Genomic DNA, 19,642 nt, shown 5'->3' with positions numbered 1-19,642 from the left:
TGTACTTGGAGAGGGGGTCCTCATTGAAACTTACAGAATACTGACAGGCCTGGATAGAGTGGACGTGAGGAAGATGCTTCCATTTGTAGGAGAGACTGTGATCCGAGGGAACAGCCTCAGAATAAAAGGACAACCGTTTTGCACCGAGATGAGGAGGATTTTCTTCAGCCAGAGGGTGGTGAATCTGTGGAATTCATTGCCATAGAAGGCTGTGCATGGCCAGTTCATTGAGTGTATTTAAGACAGAGATAGATAGGTTCCTGATTGGTTAGGGGATCAAATATTATGGGGAAAAGGCAGGAGAATGGGATTGAGAAACTTATCAGCCATGATTAAATGTGGAGTGGACTCAATGAGCAGATTTTTTTTATTTCAAAAATATACTTTATTCATAAAAATCTCAAACTATTGCAAACCTACATGTCTAAAAATTGCAAACAGTGCAGAATAAAAACATTTTTACAGTAGTTTACAAATTACAGTCATTAAATTTCAAAACTATATACTTGCCTAAAAATTTACTGTGTGCAGAATGAGCAGCATTCCTTAAATTCTGCTCCTGTATCTTATAACTTTTCAGTTTCACTCTCACTGTTATCTACAGTATTTATACTAGTCCCCTGCTCTTCATTAGCTTGTGTATGTATTAGTTTCAGCATTCCAATGGTTCCCAATGAGGGAACAGATTTCACGTACAATGGTGATAAAAGGGTTAATTCACCAGCCGAGGTTCCTGCTGTAAACTCCAATCCCTGTCAATATTGTTCAATATTCACACTGCAGTAACCGGTTCCCAGATGCAGACATGGGACTGACTGAACTTGTCTGAGGCTCACACAGAGCAGCGCCTGCAGTAGGTGTGAGCCACCAGCAGATGGTGGCATTGTGTCACTTTAATCCCCAGATAGTGAAAGAGGTTTTGAGGAGGGGCTGGTGGAGTCTTTAATTCATTCACAGAGACAGAGAGGAAACTCTGACAAGATTGACCAATCTGTCCTCTGCTGGGTACTGTCAGAATCACACACACTGTTCCCTCTCTCTGGAGAATGATCTCTGCTGCTCCATTTTGAAAGGAGGGTGAAGACTCTGTTGCTGAGAACACTGACAACACATTGCTGCTTAAACAATGGTTTGCAGCAATCTTTCCTTCAATGTGGAGACTAAAACTACAACAGTTTTCCAGCTGGGAAACCAGGTAAGCAGGGAAATCACTGCCAGGCTGGAGGGGCTGATGGAATAGGGAGGGAGAGGGGCAGGAATGAAGGGTTTGGAAGGAGCTGTCGAAGATCTTCACAATTCAGGATTTCACTGTAACCGGTGGAGCAGCGATGTTCAGAGATTGAAATGTTCACACTGTCACTCTCAGTCCCGGTCTGGATTCCCGCAGTGACTCCAGCTGTCTCTTTCCATTTGGACTGAACTGATTTCCCCCCAGCCTGAAACAGATTAAAGATGAAACAGGAAATAAACAGATTGAACAACAGGGTAAATAACAGGAGACTGGAGTTAATGGGACAAATCTTCTGGTCTCTGGATCACCAGAGACCCAGACACACAACTGAAGATGAGCATCGGGACCGTGTGGATGTCCTGACACACTGATCTACCTGGGAATTGTCCCAGAGGTAGTAACTACTATTGGGGAAGTCCCCTGCTGCAGTTAGAGTCAGAGACTTGGGACAGATCCACAAAATTTACCTGGATACTTACTCAGGTAATGTTAGACAGCTCACCACCTGGGCTAATACCTGAATAGCACAACCGAGTCCCCCAATCACTTCCCACTGATCCCCCATACTACACCTCCCACAATCTGACTAGACCCACTCATCTCTACCTCCCCTCCAGCCTGGCCACCTCCCATAAGCCCTTAAACTAATCGGACTAACCCTCCCAACTTGGCCTCATCCTGAGCCAACCTCTCCTCACCTGACATAGAAACATAGAAGATCGGAGCAGGAGGAGGCCATTTGGCCCTTCGAACCTGTTCCACCGTCCATCACCATCATGTCTGATCGTCCAACTCAATAGCCTCATCCTGCTTTCTCCCCATAACCTTTGATCCCGTTCACCCCAAGTGCTCTATCCAGCTTCCTCTTCAATACATTCTTGACTAAACCTCTGATTTAAACTCATTCCCCCAGAACCAACCCCCACCCCACTACCCTCTTCAAAGCTATTAACCAATCCCAACCCCCCACCACACAACCACATCTGTTTAGACCCAACAACATGACCAACTCCCAGTCACCATCCAAACTCCCGATTAACCCTCCAACCCAACACAATACAACTCATCCACTCCCCCGACACCCAGAACTAATCCTCCAACCTCTCCCCAGCTCCCTGACTAACCATTCATCCATCTACACACCAACCCATTCACTCCCTCCATCAACTAACACGGAGCTCCCCGGGGTCACTGTGCTGTAAATAGGGTGTGTGCTCTCTCATCCCCGACTCTGCTCTGATGGAGCTCCCCGGGGTCACTGTGCTGTAAATAGGGTGTGTGCTCTCTCTTCCCCGACTCTGCTCTGATGGAGTTCCCCGGTGTCACTGTGCTGTAAATAGGGTGTGTGCTCTCTCTTCCCCGACTCTGCTCTGACGGAGCTCCCCGGGGTCACTGTGCTGTAAATAGGGTGTGTGCTCTCTCTTCCCCGACTCTGCTCTGACGGAGTTCCCCGGGGTCACTGTGCTGTAAATAGGGTGTGTGCTCTCTCTTCCCCGACTCTGCTCTGATGGAGTTCCCCGGGGTCACTGTGCTGTAAATAGGGTGTGTGCTCTCTCTTCCCCGACTCTGCTCTGATGGAGTTCCCCGGGGTCACTGTGCTGTAAATAGGGTGTGTGCTCTCTCTTCCCCGACTCTGCTCTGATGGATCTCCCCGGGGTCACTGTGCTGTAAATAGGGTGTGTGCTCTCTCTTCCCCGACTCTGCTCTGACGGAGCTCCCCGGGGTCACTGTGCTGTAAATAGGGTGTGTGCTCTCTCTTCCCCGACTCTGACGGAGCTCCCCGGGGTCACTGTGCTGTAAATAGGGTGTGTGCTCTCTCTTCCCCGACTCTGCTCTGATGGAGCTCCCCGGGGTCACTGTGCTGTAAATAGGGTGTGTGCTCTCTCTTCCCCGACTCTGCTCTGATGGAGCTCCCCGGGGTCACTGTGCTGTAAATAGGGTGTGTGCTCTCTCTTCCCCGACTCTGCTCTGACGGAGCTCCCCGGGGTCACTGTGCTGTAAATAGGGTGTGTGCTCTCTCTTCCCCGACTCTGCTCTGACGGAGCTCCCCGGGGTCACTGTGCTGTAAATAGGGTGTGTGCTCTCTCTTCCCCGACTCTGCTCTGACGGAGCTCCCCGGGGTCACTGTGCTGTAAATAGGGTGTGTGCTCTCTCTTCCCCGACTCTGATGGAGCTCCCCGGGGTCACTGTGCTGTAAATAGGGTGTGTGCTCTCTCTTCCCCGACTCTGCTCTGACGGAGCTCCCCGGGGTCACTGTGCTGTAAATAGGGTGTGTGCTCTCTCTTCCCCGACTCTGCTCTGATGGAGCTCCCCGGGGTCACTGTGCTGTAAATAGGGTGTGTGCTCTCTCTTCCCCGACTCTGCTCTGACGGAGCTCCCCGGGGTCACTGTGCTGTAAATAGGGTGTGTGCTCTCTCTTCCCCGACTCTGCTCTGATGGAGCTCCCTGGGGTCACTGTGCTGTAAATAGGGTGTGTGCTCTCTCTTCCCCGACTCTGCTCTGACGGAGCTCCCCGGGGTCACTGTGCTGTAAATAGGGTGTGTGCTCTCTCTTCCCCGACTCTGCTCTGATGGTGCTCCCCGGGGTCACTGTGCTGTAAATAGGGTGTGTGCTCTCTCTTCCCCGACTCTGCTCTGATGGATCTCCCCGGGGTCACTGTGCTGTAAATAGGGTGTGTGCTCTCTCTTCCCCGACTCTGACGGAGCTCCCCGGTGTCACTGTGCTGTAAATAGGGTGTGTGCTCTCTCTTCCCCGACTCTGCTCTGACGGAGCTCCCCGGGGTCACTGTGCTGTAAATAGGGTGTGTGCTCTCTCTTCCCCGACTCTGCTCTGACGGAGCTCCCCGGGGTCACTGTGCTGTAAATAGGGTGTGTGCTCTCTCTTCCCCGACTCTGCTCTGATGGAGCTCCCGGGGTCACTGTGCTGTAAATAGGGTGTGTGCTCTCTCTTCCCCGACTCTGCTCTGACAGAGCTCCCTGGGGTCACTGTGCTGTAAATAGGGTGTGTGCTCTCTCTTCCCCGACTCTGCTCTGACGGAGCTCCCCGGGGTCACTGTGCTGTAAATAGGGTGTGTGCTCTCTCTTCCCCGACTCTGCTCTGACGGATCTCCCTGGGGTCACTGTGCTGTAAATAGGGTGTGTGCTCTCTCTTCCCCGACTCTGCTCTGACGGAGCTCCCCGGGGTCACTGTGCTGTAAATAGGGTGTGTGCTCTCTCTTCCCCGACTCTGCTCTGATGGATCTCCCCGGGGTCACTGTGCTGTAAATAGGGTGTGTGCTCTCTCTTCCCCGACTCTGCTCTGATGGATCTCCCCGGGGTCACTGTGCTGTAAATAGGGTGTGTGCTCTCTCTTCCCCGACTCTGCTCTGACGGAGCTCCCCGGGGTCACTGTGCTGTAAATAGGGTGTGTGCTCTCTCTTCCCCGACTCTGCTCTGACGGAGCTCCCCGGGGTCACTGTGCTGTAAATAGGGTGTGTGCTCTCTCTTCCCCGACTCTGCTCTGACGGAGCTCCCCGGGGTCACTGTGGTGTAAATAGGGTGTGTGCTCTCTCTTTCCCGACTCTGCTCTGACGGAGCTCCCCGGGGTCACTGTGCTGTAAATAGGGTGTGTGCTCTCTCTTCCCCGACTCTGCTCTGATGGATCTCCCCGGGGTCACTGTGCTGTAAATAGGGTGTGTGCTCTCTCTTCCCCGATTCTGCTCTGACGGATCTCCCCGGGGTCACTGTGCTGTAAATAGGGTGTGTGCTCTCTCTTCCCCGATTCTGCTCTGACGGATCTCCCCGGGGTCACTGTGCTGTAAATAGGGTGTGTGCTCTCTCTTCCCCGACTCTGCTCTGACGGATCTCCCCGGGGTCACTGTGCTGTAAATAGGGTGTGTGCTCTCTCTTCCCCGACTCTGCTCTGACGGATCTCCCCGGGGTCACTGTGCTGTAAATAGGGTGTGTGCTCTCTCTTCCCCGACTCTGCTCTGACGGATCTCCCCGGGGTCACTGTGCTGTAAATAGGGTGTGTGCTCTCTCTTCCCCGACTCTGCTCTGACGGAGCTCCCCGGGGTCACTGTGCTGTAAATAGGGTGTGTGCTCTCTCTTCCCCGACTCTGCTCTGACGGAGCTCCCCGGGGTCACTGTGCTGTAAATAGGGTGTGTGCTCTCTCTTCCCCGACTCTGCTCTGACGGAGCTCCCCGGGGTCACTGTGCTGTACATAGGGTGTGTGCTCTCTCTTCCCCGACTCTGCTCTGACGGAGATCCCTGGGGTCACTGTGCTGAAGATTCTGGGAGAAATATGCAGCAGTTTCAGGTTGGGGGAATTTTCACACATTCCGGCAATCTGCTTACCATTGCTGCTGCTTGGAAGATTCAGGCCCATTTATATTTTAAATCCATTTATATTTTAATTATTACACTAAAAATTAACACAAACACTCACCAGATCCATTCCAGACTCCTGCAGGTCAGTATGAGGTGGCGGAGAGCAGGGACAGATTGATCTGTGAAGGAGTTTAATCCCAGGTTCAGAAACCTCAGTGACTGTTTTGTACAGAGAGCGGAGGCGAGATCCTCAGCACAAGAATCTGTGAGAGCGTTACTATACAGACTGGAGATCAGAGAGAGAAATAACAGGAATCAGGCTCAATCCCCAGTGTTTTATATAATACTGTTAATAACTATAATAATGTATTGTAGGAGACATTCCAAAAACACAACTTGCATTTCTGTAGAATGAGGAAATACTCAATGCTGAAAATGAAATATAAATAAACTGGAAATGTTCAGCAGGTTAGGGAAATATTTGTGAAGAGAGAAACAGGGGTAAAGTTTGAGCTTCCATTGGAACTGGGAACTGGCAGTGAATTGACAGGTTTGAAGGGACAGCGGTGGGTGGCTGGGGATGAAACAAAGAAAGGACAAACTGGAATTACAGGAGTGATTAAATGGTAAAAGTGATGATGGGACAGGACCATAATCACAGGATCCCCATGTCCTTACTCGGAGTGGCTCGGGAGGGACATGGGATGGTCAGTGGTTTGGGAATGCAGTTTGTGGTGAGGGTGACAAGTTGGCAAGCCAAATGAAACTTGAGTTGGCCACATTTGAATATTGCTTGCAGTTCTGTTCTCCACACTACCAGAAGGATGGGGATGCTTTGGAGAGGGTGCAAAGAATGTTCACCAGAATGTAGCCTGGTCAAGGGCGGTTAAGGTATGAGGAGAGATTGGATAAACATGGATTGTTTGCAGTACAAAAAGGGAGGCTGAGGGGTGACCTGATGGAGGTGAACACAATTATGAGAGGCATCGACATGGTGGACAGTCAGAGACTTTTCTCCAGGGTGGAATGGTCAACTACAAGAGGGTACAGGATGAAGGTGAGAGGGGTAAAGTTTAGGGGAGACGTGTGGGGAAGGTTCTCACACAGAGGGTGGTGGGGTGTGGAATGTACTGCCAATGGAGGTGGTGGAAGCAGACATGTTACCAATGTTCAACACACATCTTTATAGACACAGGAACAGGAGACAGAGGAATAGAAACCACGAATGGACAGTAAGTACTGGGTCTGAATAAGGGTTCGGAGTTGCCGTGGGCTTGGTGGGCTGAAGGGCCTGTTACTGTGTTGGATGGTTCTTTGTTCTTGTGTCAGAGATTCTGAATATTGTTCGGGGCGATTAAATGATTCCCACAAATGACCTTTTAAATTTGTTAATTCTTATCTCTCCCCAAACTGATTCTGTATCTTGATCATTGGAACTAAGTTCACCTCTCGCTGCTGTACTGTCATCTGTTACTAACAGTGAGACTCCACCACCACGTCCTGTCCTCCATTTACTGTCATCTATTCACTCTCCCCCCTTTCACAAATCAATGGATGCTGTGTCCGGGGAGAGCTGTACACATCCGAGGAGGAGGAGAGAACCTCAGAGGGTGAACCATAACATTATTCCCCCACACCCTCAACATAAGGATCTGTGGGACTGACATCCCATTGCTCAGGGATCAGAGAGAGAAGCAACAGGAGTCAGAGGAAAAGCAATTTTCCTCATTCATAACTGACACCAATAGTAATGGGCAGTGTTTTTATACAAATACCAGTGGTGAAATTATATTGTTGAATATTCAGTTATTATAAACACAATCTCACACAGTCTGCTACTTACCCCAGTTTCTGTATTTTACAGTCCGGATTCCTCAGAGCCACAGACAGCCGTTTCACTCCTGAATCTCCCAGTTTATTGCCACTCAGATACAAATCTATCAGTGAGCGGTTTGTACTGAGAGCAGAGACCAGGTCCTCGGCACAAGAATCGGTGAGAGCATTATATTCCAGACTGGAGATCAGAGAGAGAGAAAAATAACAGGAATCAGGGTAAATCCACAGTGTTTTTAAGAATAAGATCATTAACAATAATAATGTACAGCGCGGGACATTCAAGAAACACAATTTCAGTTCATACAGAAGGCAAAATTATATTAATGCTGTAAATCTGAAATATGAATAAATATGTTGGAAACTCTCATCAGGTCAGGAAATATCTGTGAAGAGAGAAACAGATTTAGTTTCAGTTCAATTAGTTAAAATTAGAACTTGGAAGTAGCAGTGAATTAAATTGTTTGAAGTGACAGGGAGCTGGGGATGGGCGGGTGACAAGGAAAGAATAAAATGGAAGTGTCGGAGTGATTAAATGATAAAAAGGATGATGGAGAAAGGGAAGAGCTCAGGATTCCCATGTCCTTACCCTGAGTCACAGGGAGGGACATGGGATGGTCAGTGGCTCAGGAATGGAGTGTGTGGTGGGGTTGAAGATGATGAGAGAGAAACCTTTTTCACACTGCCAGTGGTTCGGGTCTGGAATTACAGCCGGGAAGTGTGGTGGAGGGAGGCTGATTCGAGGCATCACAGAGGGCAGTCGATGAACATTCGAATGAAACAATGTGTAAAGATACGAGGAGAAGGCAGGAGAATGAGACAAATTCCTAATACTAGTTTGGCGAGCCGGGGCAGACACATTTCACCTTGTGGAGCTCTGTAATAATTCTGTGAAGATAATGTTTGGAAATGTATTGACATTTTAACTGGAAGCTGGTGATGTTGCAGTGTTAACAGGGTTAGATAATTTAACCAGTGTCCACTAAGGGCTATTGGTATCTCTCTCAGGTAGAATCACAGAATTGTTACAGAGCAGAAGGAGACCATTCGGCCCACACTGTCTGTACTGACTCTCTGAATCAGCAATTTACTCAGTGTCATTCCCCCAAATTCTCCCGGTAACCCTGCACATTCTTCCTTTTCAGATAATAATCCAATTCCCTGTGGAAATTTTCAACTGAACGTGTCTCCACCACACTCTCGGACAGTGAATTCCAGCCGTTAACCACTTGCTGCAGGGGATGTCCCGGTTCAGGCAATGCTGGCACCAGCAGCAATTTCATAGGCAGCAGCTCTGGAGAGAGCAATGAGGAAGGCCTGGTTACTGAACACAGGGCTGAAATAGGAGGAGGAAGGTTAAACTCAATTCAATGATGTACTTAGCAACACTTGGTCGTGTTCCCCAAGGCTACGTGAGTTTGGAGTAAATTTCTGTTCTCTCAGGACTGGAGAGTATCTGTCACATCAATCCAAGTATAACGGGATGGAGATTGCCGGAGACCTGAGCAGGTGTGGGTTATATGGTTGCAGTGAGGCAAAAGGATGAAGAACCTGCTATGTTCTGACAAGGTGGTGAAGCATCCTATAACATGTAAGCAGAGGGATATGAGGTCAAATGAGAATGAGAGTGAAACTGTAGAAAGACCAGGCAATGTCTGGACAGCAGCATCAACTGTCAAAGACAAATCACTATCTTTCTTCAGAGCTCTGGTTAGATAACACTCGCACTGTGAGAATGGGATGGCCACATGCAGGAGACATTTCCCTGTGTAGACACGATGGTCAGTCAGGTTGTCGCCAGCAGAGGCTTGTGTCTTTGATGGAAGAGTAACAATGGAACTTTATGTGTCTGTAGAAGAGAGTACAAAACACCAGAAAAATGAGCTGGAAATGGTGACAGCGTCCAGATCTTGTAATCCTTACACCTAGAATTCGAAGTGCTGGAGCTGGGGGAACAGCTGACAGGGTGGGAAATCACTGTTTAGGATATTTGTTGTGGAGCTGACGGAAGTGGTTGAATGATGGGTGCAGGAGATTCTCTTGTACCCGCAACACAGAGCGTGTGTGCCCATCTGTTTTAGGGCCACTGCTGTTTATCATTTTTATAAATGACCTAGATGAGGGTGTAGAAGGATGGATTAGTAAATTTGCTGACGACACCAAAGTCGGAGGAGTTGTAGACAGTGAGGATGGATGTTACAGTTTGCAGAGGGACATAGAAAAGCTGCAGAGCTGGGCCGAGAGGTGGCAGATGGAGTTTAATACAGAAAAGTGTGAGGTGATTCACTTTGGTAAGAGTAACAGGAGTACAGAATATAGGGCTAATGGAAGGACTCTTAGTAGTGTTGACAAGCAGAGAGATCTCAGGGTACATGTGCATAGCTCCCTGAAAGTTGGCACCCAGGTTGATAAGGTTGTTAAGAAGGCGTACGGTGTGTTAGCTTTTATTGGCAGAGGGATTGAATTTCAGAGCCGTGAGGTCATGTTGCAACTGTACAAAACTCTGGTGCGGCCGCACTTGGAGTATTGCGTACAGTTCTGGTCGCCGCATTATAAGGAAGATGTGGAGGCATTGGAAAGGGTGCAGAGGAGGTTTACCAGGATGTTGCCTGGTATGGTGGGAAGGTCTTATGAGGAAAGGCTGAGGGACTCAAGGTTATTTTTGTTGGAGAGAAGGAGGCTACGAGGTGACCTAATTGAGGCAGACAAGATGATCAGAGGGTTGGATAGGGTGGACAGTGAGAGCCTTTTACCTTGGATGGTGATGGCTAACACAAGGGGACATAGCTTTAAATTAAGGGGTGGTAATTATAGGACGGATGTCAGAGGTAGGTTCTTTACCCAGAGGGTAGTAAGGGCGTGGAATGCCCTGCCTGCAGCAGTTGACATTACCTGTCAATCACCCACAATCAAGCTCTACTCTGCCATCCCAGGGGACTCGGCAACTTTAAGGGTGTTCAAATGGTCAGTGGATAGGCGTATGGATAACATTGGAATAGTTTAGGTTAGAGGGTCATTAGATTGGTTCCACTGGTTGGCGCAACATCGAGGGCCGAAGGGTCTGTACTGCGCTGGAATGTTCTATGTTCTATCACCAGTCACATGGAACCAGCTGAAGGACTTGTTGGAATGTACACTGAATTATAACTATTCCTTGAAGATATATATTGAGGACTGAAGGATATTGAATTTAATGACCAGCCATGAACAAAATGAATGGAGGAGCAGGCTCGAAGGGCCAAATGGCCAACTCCTGCTTCTAGTTTCTATTTTAATCATGTTTCTATGCAGGTTATACTGTCTGCACCGTGCTATCTGTAGCTGGTTTCCTTTATTGTTACTGAAGCAGTATAATTGACATCATGTTGAATTTAATCTGAACTAATGCAGTGTTCTGTTGTTACAGTGTTCCCCTGGGATGGCAGAGGAGAGCTTGATTGTGGGTGATTGACAGGTTATGTCATGTGACTGAGGGACAGCTATTTTTCACAGAACATTCTAGTTTTTATTCTGCTTTCAGAAGCTGCTTGAAGTTAAGACAAACAGCAGTGCTGTTTCCCTCTCTGAAGTTGGAGTTTTTGCTGTTGAAGTGTTGCTGTGTTGGAAGCTGTCAGAGACTGGGGTTACCTCTCTGTGATTGGGCTGTTCGGAGGCTAAATCCTTCTCTGAAAACAATTGTCAGTTGGCTGTCTGGAAGTGTTAAAAAGCTGGAAATCGGCAACACGTGAGCATTCTTGTTTTTGTGCTAACTAATGTTGGAGAAGGGTGTGTGTCTGTGGGTATTGCTTTATATTGGAACAACAGAGATAGCTAGCTGTTAAGAGTTATACTGGGTCATGTTTAAGCCTTGCAATTGGTAAAGGTTATGCTAATTTTTGTTGTTATATTCTAACAGCGTTCTTAAATAAATTGTATTTGACAAAACATCCTAGTGGGTCACTTGATTCATACCTGGAGTGAAACACCTCATGGTCATCAATACCAAAATCAAATGTAAAACCAAAGGTCCAGGCTAACTTCACAAAACACCTTGGATTTTCTGGCCTGTGTCTTAACAATTGCCTCCATTCACTCTTTCCCCTTCCTCATAAACCAAGGATTGCGAGACTGGGTGACACCTGTCCCCCTGTAAACATGTGAACGGTTCCTCAGAGTCACTGTTACATTATTCCCCCACACCCAGGGCACAAAAATCAATGTGACTGATATTCCTTTGCATTGGGATCTGAGAGAGAAATAACAGGGATTAGTGAAGATTCAGGTTCTGGTTCATAACTTCCAATCCCTGGGCCTTTATAGAGGTTTTCAGCACAGAAAGAGGCCCTTCGGCCCACCGTGTCTGTGTCAGCCATCAAGCACCAATCTATTCTAATCCATTACCAGCACATGCTCCATAGCCTTGTACCCTGCGGCATTTCAACTGCTTGTCTGAATGCTTCTTAAATGTTGAGAGTGTTCCTGACCCCACCACCCTTTCAGACAGTGAGATCCAGATTCCCACTACCCTCTGGGTGAAAAAACATTTCCACAGAACCAGAGAATCCCCACTGTGCAGAAGGGGCCCAATCGCCCCATCCACTCTACACTGACTCTCCGAAGATGCATCTTAACCAGACCCACACAACTGCTTATCACTGGATATTTACCATGGCAAATCCACCAAAACTACACATCTTAGGACACTAAGGGATAATTTAGCATGGTCGATCCACCTAACCTACACTAGTTTGGACTGTGGGAGAAACCAGAGTACCTGACAGAAACCCACACACACGGGGAGATCGTGCAAACTCCACAGGCAGTCACCAGAGGCTGGAATTAAACAAAGGTCCCTGATGTTGAGAGGCAGCAATGCTAACCACTGAGTCATCTTCAATTCTCCTCTGGAACTCCTGTTCAATGTCTTAAATCAATACAACTGGTTATTGACCCTGAGAAAGAAACCTTTCTCCTTCGTTTTATAATTTGATAGAACTCCACATGGTTGTCCCCCAGCCTTCCCTGTCTGAGTAAAACACCAGGAGCATTGACATACAGAGGGATCTGTGCGTACTTGTCCACTGAACCCTGAAAGTGGTAACACAGGTGGATAACTTGGTCAATAAGGAATGCAGCAAGCTCGCTTCACTGGCCGGGACATCGAGTATAAAAGTTGGCAAGTTATGTTCCAGCTGTATTAAACTTTAGTTAGGCCCAATATGGAATATTGAGTGCAGTGCTGATCGCCAGACACCCAGAAGGATGTGGATGCTTTGGAGAAGGGGAGAGTGAATAGATGACAGTAAATGGGGGACAGGACATGGTGGTGGAGTCTCGCTGTTAGTAACAGATGATGTCAGTAGAGAGAGTTGAACTTAGTTCCAATGATCAAGATGCAGAATCAGTTTGGGTACAGATAAGAATTAACAAAGTTAAAAGATCACTTGTGGGAATCATTTATAGGCCCCTAACAATATTCAGAACCAAAGAAGGTTTACAAGGATGTTGCCTGGTCTGGTTAAGGTATGAAGAGAAGTTGAATAAACTCGGATTATTTTCACTGGAAAGACAGAGGCTGAGGGGTGACCTGATAGAGGCAGATATATGGTTGATAGTTGGAGTCTTTTCCCCAGGGTGGAAAGGTCAACTACAGGACGGGACAGTTTGAAGGCAAGAGGGGGAAAGTTTCGAGGAGATGTACAGTGAAAGTTTTCACAGAGGGTGGTGGGTGCCTCGAATGCACAGCCAGTGAAGGTGACAGAAGCAGGCACGTTCCCAATGTTCAAGGTTTATCTCGATAGAAACATGAACGGGAGATGAACAGAGGAATAGAAACTGCGAATGAGCAACAAGTACTGGGTCTGAATAAGAATGAGTCGCTGCCACAGGCTTGATGGGCCGAAGGGCCTGTGTCCGGGGAGAGCTGTACACATCTGAGGAGGGGGAGAGAACCTCAGAGGGTGAACCATAACATTATTCCCCCACACCCTCAACATAAGGATCTGTGGGACTGACATCCCATTGCTCAGGGATCAGAGAGAGAAGCAACAGGGGTCAGAGGAAAAACACTTTTCCTTATTCATAACTGACACCAATAGTAATGGGCAGTGTTTTTATACAAATACCAATGGTGAAATTATATTGTTGAATATTCAGTTATTATAAACACAATCTCACACAGTCTGCTACTTACTCCATAGAACATAGAACATAGAACATTACAGCGCAGAACAGGCCCTTCGGCCCACAATGTTGCGCCGACCAGTTACAGAAACAATGACCCACTAACCTAAACCAATCCCTTTTCGTCCATAAACCTATCCAGAGATCTCTTAAACGCCCCCAAACTAGACGCATTTACAACTGCAGCAGGCAGGGCATTCCAATCCCTCACCACCCTCTGGGTAATGAACCTACCCCTGACATCCGTCCTATAACTACCCCCCCTTAGTTTAAAGCCATACCCCCTCGTGCTAGCTTTCTCCATCCGAGGAAAAAGGCTATCACTATCCACCCTATCTAAACCTCTAATCATCTTATATGTTTCTATAAGATCCCCTCTTAGCCGCCTTCTTTCCAACGAAAACAACCCTAAATCCCTCAGTCTCTCCTCATGGGACCTCCCCACCATACCAGGCAACATCCTAGTAAACCTCCTCTGCACCCTCTCCAACGCCTCCACATCCTTCTTGTAATGCGGGGACCAGAACTGCACACAGTACTCCAAGTATCTGTATTTTACAGTCCGGATTCCTCAGAGCCACAGACAGCCGTTTCACTCCTGAATCTCCCAGTTTATTGTTACCCAGATTCAGATCTATCAGTGAGTGGTTTGTACTGAGAGCAGAGGCCAGGTCCTCGGTACAAAAATCGGTGAGATCATTACCCCAGAGACTGGAGATCAGAGAGAGAAAAATAACAGGAATCAGGGTAAATCCACAGTGTTTTTAAGAATAAGATCATTAACAATAATAATGTACAGTGCGGGACATTCAAGAAACACAACTTCAGTTCATACAGAAGGCAAAATTATATTAATGCTGTAAATCTGAAATATGAATCAATATGTTGTAAACTCTCATCAGGTCAGGCAATATCTGTGAAGACAGAAACAGATTTAGTTTCAGTTTAATTAGTTAAAATTAGAACTTGGAAGTAGCAGTGAATTAAATTGTTTGAAGTGACAGGGAGCTGGGGATGGGCGGGTGACAAGGAAAGAATAAAATGGAAGTGTCGGAGTGATTAAATGATAAAAAGGATGATGGAGAAAGGGAAGAGCTCAGGATTCCCATGTCCTTACCCTGAGTCACAGGGAGGGACATGGGATGGTCAGTGGCTCAGGAATGGAGTGTGTGGTGGGGTTGAAGATGATGAGAGAGAAACCTTTTTCACACTGCCAGTGGTTCGGGTCTGGAATTACAGCCGGGAAGTGTGGTGGAGGCAGGCTGATTCGAGGCATCACAGAGGGCAGTTGATGAACATTCGAATGAAACAATGTGTAAAGATACGAGGAGAAGGCAGGAGAATGAGACAAATTCCTAATACTAGTTTGGCGAGCCGGGGCAGACACATTTCACCTTGTGGAGCTCTGTAATAATTCTGTGAAGATAATGTTTGGAAATGTATTGACATTTTAACTGGAAGCTGGTGATGTTGCAGTGTTAACAGGGTTAGATAATTTAACCAGTGTCCACTAAGGGCTATTGGTATCTCTCTCAGGTAGAATCACAGAATTGTTACAGAGCAGAAGGAGACCATTCGGCCCACACTGTCTGTACTGACTCTCTGAATCAGCAATTTACTCAGTGTCATTCCCCCAAATTCTCCCGGTAACCCTGCACATTCTTCCTTTTCAGATAATAATCCAATTCCCTGTGGAAATTTTCAACTGAACGTGTCTCCACCACACTCTCGGACAGTGAATTCCAGCCGTTAACCACTTGCTGCAGGGGATGTCCCGGTTCAGGCAATGCTGGCACCAGCAGCAATTTCATAGGCAGCAGCTCTGGAGAGAGCAATGAGGAAGGCCTGGTTACTGAACACAGGGCTGAAATAGGAGGAGGAAGGTTAAACTCAATTCAATGATGTACTTGGCAACACTTGGTCGTGTTCCCCAAGGCTACGTGAGTTTGGAGTAAATTTCTGTTCTCTCAGGACTGGAGAGTATCTGTCACATCAATCCAAGTATAACGGGATGGAGATTGCCGGAGACCTGAGCAGGTGTGGGTTATATGGTTGCAGTGAGGCAAAAGGATGAAGAACCTGCTATGTTCTGACAAGGTGGTGAAGCATCCTATAACATGTAAGCAGAGGGATATGAGGTCAAATGAGAATGAGAGTGAAACTGTAGAAAGACCAGGCAATGTCTGGACAGCAGCATCAACTGTCAAAGACAAATCACTATCTTTCTTCAGAGCTCTGGTTAGATAACACTCGCACTGTGAGAATGGGATGGCCACATGCAGGAGACATTTCCCTGTGTAGACACGATGGTCAGTCAGGTTGTCGCCAGCAGAGGCTTGTGTCTTTGATGGAAGAGTAACAATGGAACTTTATGTGTCTGTAGAAGAGAGTACAAAACACCAGAAAAATGAGCTGGAAATGGTGACAGCGTCCAGATCTTGTAATCCTTACACCTAGAATTCGAAGTGCTGGAGCTGGGGGAACAGCTGACAGGGTGGGAAATCACTGTTTAGGATATTTGTTGTGGAGCTGACGGAAGTGGTTGAATGATGGGTGCAGGAGATTCTCTTGTACCCGCAACACAGAGCGTGTGTGCCCATCTGTTTTAGGGCCACTGCTGTTTATCATTTTTATAAATGACCTAGATGAGGGTGTAGAAGGATGGATTAGTAAATTTGCTGACGACACCAAAGTCGGAGGAGTTGTAGACAGTGAGGATGGATGTTACAGTTTGCAGAGGGACATAGATAAGCTGCAGAGCTGGGCTGAGAGGTGGCAGATGGAGTTTAATACAGAAAAGTGTGAGGTGATTCACTTTGGTAAGAGTAACAGGAGTACAGAATATAGGGCTAATGGAAGGACTCTTAGTAGTGTTGACAAGCAGAGAGATCTCAGGGTACATGTGCATAGCTCCCTGAAAGTTGGCACCCAGGTTGATAAGGTTGTTAAGAAGGCGTACGGTGTGTTAGCTTTTATTGGCAGAGGGATTGAATTTCAGAGCCGTGAGGTCATGTTGCAACTGTACAAAACTCTGGTGCGGCCGCACTTGGAGTATTGCGTACAGTTCTGGTCGCCGCATTATAAGGAAGATGTGGAGGCATTGGAAAGGGTGCAGAGGAGGTTTACCAGGATGTTGCCTGGTATGGTGGGAAGGTCTTATGAGGAAAGGCTGAGGGACTCAAGGTTATTTTTGTTGGAGAGAAGGAGGCTACGAGGTGACCTAATTGAGGCAGACAAGATGATCAGAGGGTTGGATAGGGTGGACAGTGAGAGCCTTTTACCTTGGATGGTGATGGCTAACACAAGGGGACATAGCTTTAAATTAAGGGGTGGTAATTATAGGACGGATGTCAGAGGTAGGTTCTTTACCCAGAGGGTAGTAAGGGCGTGGAATGCCCTGCCTGCAGCAGTTGACATTACCTGTCAATCACCCACAATCAAGCTCTACTCTGCCATCCCAGGGGACTCGGCAACTTTAAGGGTGTTCAAATGGTCAGTGGATAGGCGTATGGATAACATTGGAATAGTTTAGGTTAGAGGGTCATTAGATTGGTTCCACTGGTTGGCGCAACATCGAGGGCCGAAGGGTCTGTACTGCGCTGGAATGTTCTATGTTCTATCACCAGTCACATGGAACCAGCTGAAGGACTTGTTGGAATGTACACTGAATTATAACTATTCCTTGAAGATATATATTGAGGACTGAAGGATATTGAATTTAATGACCAGCCATGAACAAAATGAATGGAGGAGCAGGCTCGAAGGGCCAAATGGCCAACTCCTGCTTCTAGTTTCTATTTTAATCATGTTTCTATGCAGGTTATACTGTCTGCACCGTGCTATCTGTAGCTGGTTTCCTTTATTGTTACTGAAGCAGTATAATTGACATCATGTTGAATTTAATCTGAACTAATGCAGTGTTCTGTTGTTACAGTGTTCCCCTGGGATGGCAGAGGAGAGCTTGATTGTGGGTGATTGACAGGTTATGTCATGTGACTGAGGGACAGCTATTTTTCACAGAACATTCTAGTTTTTATTCTGCTTTCAGAAGCTGCTTGAAGTTAAGACAAACAGCAGTGCTGTTTCCCTCTCTGAAGTTGGAGTTTTTGCTGTTGAAGTGTTGCTGTGTTGGAAGCTGTCAGAGACTGGGGTTACCTCTCTGTGATTGGGCTGTTCGGAGGCTAAATCCTTCTCTGAAAACAATTGTCAGTTGGCTGTCTGGAAGTGTTAAAAAGCTGGAAATCGGCAACACGTGAGCATTCTTGTTTTTGTGCTAACTAATGTTGGAGAAGGGTGTGTGTCTGTGGGTATTGCTTTATATTGGAACAACAGAGATAGCTAGCTGTTAAGAGTTATACTGGGTCATGTTTAAGCCTTGCAATTGGTAAAGGTTATGCTAATTTTTGTTGTTATATTCTAACAGCGTTCTTAAATAAATTGTATTTGACAAAACATCCTAGTGGGTCACTTGATTCATACCTGGAGTGAAACACCTCATGGTCATCAATACCAAAATCAAATGTAAAACCAAAGGTCCAGGCTAACTTCACAAAACACCTTGGATTTTCTGGCCTGTGTCTTAACAATTGCCTCCATTCACTCTTTCCCCTTCCTCATAAACCAAGGATTGCGAGACTGGGTGACACCTGTCCCCCTGTAAACATGTGAACGGTTCCTCAGAGTCACTGTTACATTATTCCCCCACACCCAGGGCACAAAAATCAATGTGACTGATATTCCTTTGCATTGGGATCTGAGAGAGAAATAACAGGGATTAGTGAAGATTCAGGTTCTGGTTCATAACTTCCAATCCCTGGGCCTTTATAGAGGTTTTCAGCACAGAAAGAGGCCCTTCGGCCCACCGTGTCTGTGTCAGCCATCAAGCACCAATCTATTCTAATCCATTACCAGCACATGCTCCATAGCCTTGTACCCTGCGGCATTTCAACTGCTTGTCTGAATGCTTCTTAAATGTTGAGAGTGTTCCTGACCCCACCACCCTTTCAGACAGTGAGATCCAGATTCCCACTACCCTCTGGGTGAAAAAACATTTCCACAGAACCAGAGAATCCCCACTGTGCAGAAGGGGCCCAATCGCCCCATCCACTCTACACTGACTCTCCGAAGATGCATCTTAACCAGGCCCACACAACTGCTTATCACTGGATATTTACCATGGCAAATCCACCAAAACTACACATCTTAGGACACTAAGGGATAATTTATCATGGTCAATCCACCTAACCTACACTAGTTTGGACTGTGGGAGAAACCAGAGTACCTGACAGAAACCCACACACACGGGGAGATCGTGCAAACTCCACAGGCAGTCACCAGAGGCTGGAATTAAACAAAGGTCCCTGATGTTGAGAGGCAGCAATGCTAACCACTGAGCCATCTTCAATTCTCCTCTGGAACTTCTGTTCAATGCCTTAAATCAATACAACTGGTTATTGACCCTGAGAAAGAAACCTTTCTCCTTCGTTTTATAATTTGATAGAACTCCACATGGTTGTCCCCCAGCCTTCCCTGTCTGAGTAAAACACCAGGAGCATTGACATACAGAGGGATCTGTGCGTACTTGTCCACTGAACCCTGAAAGTGGTAACACAGGTGGATAACTTGGTCAATAAGACATGCAGCATGCTCGCTTCACTGGCCGGGACATCGAGTATAAAAGTTGGCAAGTTATGTTCCAGCTGTATTAAACTTTAGTTAGGCCCAATATGGAATATTGAGTGCAGTGCTGATCGCCAGACACCCAGAAGGATGTGGATGCTTTGGAGAAGGGGAGAGTGAATAGATGACAGTAAATGGGGGACAGGACATGGTGGTGGAGTCTCGCTGTTAGTAACAGATGATGTCAGTAGAGAGAGTTGAACTTAGTTCCAATGATCAAGATGCAGAATCAGTTTGGGTACAGATAAGAATTAACAAAGTTAAAAGATCACTTGTGGGAATCATTTATAGGCCCCTAACAATATTCAGAACCAAAGAAGGTTTACAAGGACGTTGCCTGGTCTGGTTAAGGTATGAAGAGAAGTTGAATAAACTCGGATTATTTTCACTGGAAAGACAGAGGCTGAGGGGTGACCTGATAGAGGCAGA

General features: G+C 47.0%; 1 protein-coding gene across 1 annotated transcript in view; it reads right to left on the bottom strand.

Moving 5' to 3' along the window:
• Positions 1 to 705: 705 nt before the first annotated feature.
• The window catches only part of LOC145338897 (NACHT, LRR and PYD domains-containing protein 3-like), a 51,247-nt gene continuing 32,310 nt past the window's right edge, over positions 706 to 19,642 (bottom strand). Inside the window, exons 8-10 of the mRNA XM_080183293.1 lie at positions 7,383 to 7,553; positions 5,658 to 5,825; positions 706 to 1,436 (exon numbers count right to left, since the gene is read on the bottom strand). Of these exons, the coding sequence (XP_080039419.1) occupies positions 1,349 to 1,436; positions 5,658 to 5,825; positions 7,383 to 7,553 (427 nt within the window). The 3' untranslated portion in view covers positions 706 to 1,348. The remainder of the gene's footprint in view (positions 1,437 to 5,657; positions 5,826 to 7,382; positions 7,554 to 19,642) is intronic.

The sequence above is a fragment of the Carcharhinus amblyrhynchos genome, unplaced genomic scaffold (genome assembly GCF_965287045.1).
Source record: "Carcharhinus amblyrhynchos unplaced genomic scaffold, sCarAmb.v2.hapA chromosome_222, whole genome shotgun sequence".
In the NCBI taxonomy this organism is placed as follows: Eukaryota; Metazoa; Chordata; class Chondrichthyes; order Carcharhiniformes; family Carcharhinidae; genus Carcharhinus; species Carcharhinus amblyrhynchos.
This window is presented reverse-complemented; position numbering and strand designations above follow the sequence as displayed.